The following is a 4,385-nucleotide window of genomic DNA, read 5'->3' as shown; positions in this document are numbered from 1 at the left end:
CATGTAAAATAATACTTGAGTCAAGAGTTGTGACATTTCTCCTTTCCAAAGTTCCTATTTATTGCTTTCTTTTACCACATCACATGTATAATGATTATTGTATTGGTTCTGTCCCCATTTGCAGCTTCAGAGAGCAAAGGAAGCCTAAAATGTATCATGAGAGGCTACTAGATTTGCTGAAATATTTGTTGTACTTTATGTAAGTGGAAATATAGTGTCCAGTATCCTTTAGAGAAATATTTTCTGAAGTGTCCCCAGTGGAGCCAAAGTTATACTCTCCTCCTTAACCACAGATTCTTTGGCCTTTCCCTTGAGTATAATTAATAGAGGGTAGAGGTCCTTTTATTAATAACATGGAAAGAGGAGTTTACCCTTTAATGTTATATGGTCCATTAGACTTTTGTAATTCATGAGGATCTTCCATTCAATCTGTTCCAAAATGCAAGTCAATTTGACTTGGTTTCTTTTTAAGTGTACTTCAAAGAAGACTGATTTTCATTGAAAAATATTGTATATATCAAGATAATCACATCTATTTATCTGTCTACCTATAATCTATGTATATATGTATTTATATACCTAAATACACACCTGTATGTATAAATATATATATATTCATATGTATGACAAATATGTACATATGTATTTATGGATACAAACTAAGAAGGAGAAACTCCTATAAAAATCAGCTTTGATAAACAGATTACAGTAATGTGACATATGAAGACAGATATACAGCTTAAAGGAGACATATAGATCATTTTATTTAATTTCAGTAAATTAAATTACATTACTGTGAATTCCTATATCTATGTATGTATTTGTAGAGGGCCACAGATAGTGGGGGTACTCTGGGTGAGGTATAAGATCCTTCAGCTCAGAGCAAACCTGCTAACAATGTCTGGTTCGGTTGCCATCTCCCCTAAGGGTTCTTGGCCTTCCTGAGAAATCAGGGGGCGGTGACAACCTGTGTTGTGATTGAAGCAGGGTGATACCAGGTGGCAAAGACTGATACCAGGTGGCAATCTACATACAATAGCAAGTTGTTTATGTCATTCCATGTGGACAGTATATACTTAGCCCATGTGCAGTGTTCCTTGGTGTTATATAAGGGTATCAGGGTATGTAAGGGCAAAAGAACTTGGAATAAACAGAGTCCATATTTCCACCATCCTTGGGAGTCTCATCTCATCACTCCTCCACTAAGACAATATATTTTAATCATCCTGGCATGGGGGCTCTAGAAAGTATTTTATGTTTTGTCACCCTAAGTTGGGGGCTCTAGAAAGGAGGACACAATATTTGGCGCCCAAAGTGGGGCTCTAGAAAGCACAGTATGTTTTGTCACTCCAAACTTGGGGGCTCTAGAAAGCAGGACTATAATGTGCAGGCTAGCTTTCTCAAGGATATCTCTAGAGTCTGGAGTCTGAGCTCGAGCTCGAACACACTCTCACTGGAAAATCTCTCAAGTCTGCTTATTTCAAGTCCTCCCAGTCCTTATATACCTTAGTACAATTACATCACTACAGCATACTGAGCATGTGCCAACTGTAGAATCATTACATCACCATACTAAGTACTAAGCATATGTGAACTAGAGAACTATCACCTCATCAATCACACTGAGTTAATACCCTGCTCTAAGTATCTTCCCTTCAAGAATACTTTTCTCAGAGTTTTCCACTATCTGTGGTCCTCTACATAGAACTCAACAGTTAACTAGTCTTGTGCCTCATGAGGATTATCTTTTGTATGTGTTTGTGTGTACGTGCCTTCTTGTTGATGTATTTTTTTTTAGAAATTTGTTGAAAGATTTTTGAATGGAATGACAGTATGCCTTATTGTTAGAGAGGAATAAAGTTTACTTCTCCTCCTTCCTCTAATGTATTATTTGTGTGACTAAATTACAAAAATGAAATAAATCAAAGCATACTAAGGTTCTAATGGGAGGGGTTCAATATATGCAAGTATATAATAAAATATGTCCTTAATCCATGACACAAAGTGTCCAAAGATTATGGATTACATAGATTAAATCAATTTATTTGAGGGAATCAAAGGGTCACTATCTTTCCTTGGATTATGTTTACACACCAGAGCTTTTCTAAGGAGCAATACCCAAAACAACACTTCAGATTGGTTCATGTTCATAACTCTCATTCAAGCATTCTAGAGAAATTCCAGATTTAGTGCACGGAGAGAGATATTAACATCCACCATCACAGAAAATGCATATGATGCAAAAGACTCAGGTGAGCCAGACATACAGAAGCAAATATTGTCCAAATAGCAAATCATAATATGTCAGACTCATCACTTCTCATGTCCTTCCCCCTCTTGCTCTCAAAGGCAAAGACAATGAAAAACAAACATTCTTCAATGTTTATCTCAAAGCTACACCAGTAGAGTAATTCACAGTGCTACTAAGATTGATAAAGTCTAGATTTCTTGAGCATTCTTCCTACTAGCACAGGTTCAATTCTTCACTGCTGAGTTTTAGTGATTAGTTCCCAGCAGATTTCTTATTTTCTCTCTATTTTAACCCTTCAAAGTACACTCTGAGGCACTGAAACATCTTCATCCAACCTGATTGGTTTGAATAGATAGGCCAAGGGGAAGGGCTAAACAATCACTGTGAAAATCTGAGTCAATAACTATCAAGTGGAAAAATTGTTCATGATTTATATTATATTTTGGTGTATAATTTATAAATAAAAAATCTTAAGCTATTATTTTTACTTTTTGCTTAGTTGCTTTGTTATCTTAGGCATGCAATAACTCATTCATACACTCTCTTACTTTTTAATTGTTTCAAATACAGACATTTCTTTCTTTGGAAAAAACATAGTTTTGATTATCTTGCCCAATGCAACCTTGATTTTTGTGTTCCTCAGACTATAAATAATAGGATTCATAAACGGAGGTAAAATTGTGTAAATCATTGAAATCAGAAGATTCTGTACTGGTGAAGTGTCTGATGAGGGACACAAGACTGTGACCATGAGAGCAAGAATGAATAAAAGGAAGATAATCAGTTGAGGTGAACAGGTAGATAAAGCCTTGTAACGCCCTTCCACAGAGGGCATTTTAAATACAGCAGAGAAGATATAAGTGTAGGATACAATTAAAAAGCCAAAGCAGATTAAAACTAAACCTGAACTAGCAACAAGTAGTACATCCTCAGTATCATGAACCTCAGGTGATGAGACCTTCAAGATATGAGGGATGTCACAAAAAAACTGATGGATCACATTAGATCCTGAGAAAGGCAGACGGAACATGTTCCCTGTGTGTAGAGCTGAATAAATGAGCCCACTGACCCATGAACCAGTTGCCGCCCAAAGACAACGGAATAGTGTCATAGTAACCCCATAGTGCAAGGGGTGGCAAATGGCCACAAAGCGGTCATAGGACATTGTCATTAGCAAAGCAATTTCTGTTGCAGCAAAGAAGATAGAGAAGAAAACTTGAGCACAACAGCCTAGGAGAGAAATGGCTTGATTGCCTGTTAGGGAATTCACAATGAATTTGGGAAGAGTGACTGAGATGCAGCCAAGATCCAACAGGGAAAGGTTGCTCAGAAAAAAATACATTGGAGAGTGAAGGTGTGGGTCAGTGACAATGGCAATGACAGTGAGGAGATTCCCCATCAGGGCTGCAATGTATATCAGCAAGAAAAGAATAGCGTGCAAGACCTGAAGCTCTCGGATGCTGGAAAACTCCATAAGGAAGAATTCCATGATGATGGTATCATTGCTCTCAACTTCCGGGGTCTTGAAATTCATCTTGAAACAATATGAGTAGAGGATGCTAAATTCTAGGAGAGAATCGAACACTTTAATACACAGAAAAGCCATCAACTTCAATCTATTCTTGCTCACCATGATAGAGAGGCAACCAGAACATTTTATAAAGCCAATAATATGACCATCCTCCTGCACTCACATTTAATTCATCAAGTAAAAATATAATCTTCACTGTACAAAAAGGGCCTTCTTGAATTGACTTACTCAATAGGACCTCTACTCCTAACCTGTCCTATGCATGTGTACACACAAACACACACATACAAACACATGCATCACTACAATACCTATATTGATTTTTTGTAAGGTACTTGCATGACCTGATACAAAACACGTACGTGCATACATAGATACAGAGAGATCATAGATGATTAGATAGACAATTTAGTAATTACTTTGTATTGCCAAACACATTATGTTGGCTAAAACTTTAGTTTTCAGTGAGAATCCAGGCATCTTTGACACTATTTGTATAAATATATACATGTCAATTCTCTAGGATGTCAAAGCTCTCCAGTGTCTGTTTCAGCCTCTTAGGAAGGAGGAACTTACCTAAAATCTCTACTGGATGGGCTAGAA

The 4,385-nt window shown here is 36.9% G+C and overlaps 1 protein-coding gene across 1 annotated transcript; it reads right to left on the bottom strand.

The window, feature by feature from the left end:
- Positions 1-2,795: 2,795 nt before the first annotated feature.
- LOC116420102 (olfactory receptor 14I1-like) lies at positions 2,796-3,785 on the bottom strand. The gene has a single exon (XM_031943670.1). It carries the CDS (start codon positions 3,783-3,785, stop codon positions 2,796-2,798), a length of 990 nt encoding a protein of 329 aa, XP_031799530.1.
- Between the last annotated feature and the right edge of the window lie 600 nt (positions 3,786-4,385).

Source organism: Sarcophilus harrisii, chromosome 6, assembly GCF_902635505.1.
Source record: "Sarcophilus harrisii chromosome 6, mSarHar1.11, whole genome shotgun sequence".
NCBI classification, from domain to species: Eukaryota; Metazoa; Chordata; class Mammalia; order Dasyuromorphia; family Dasyuridae; genus Sarcophilus; species Sarcophilus harrisii.
This window is presented reverse-complemented; position numbering and strand designations above follow the sequence as displayed.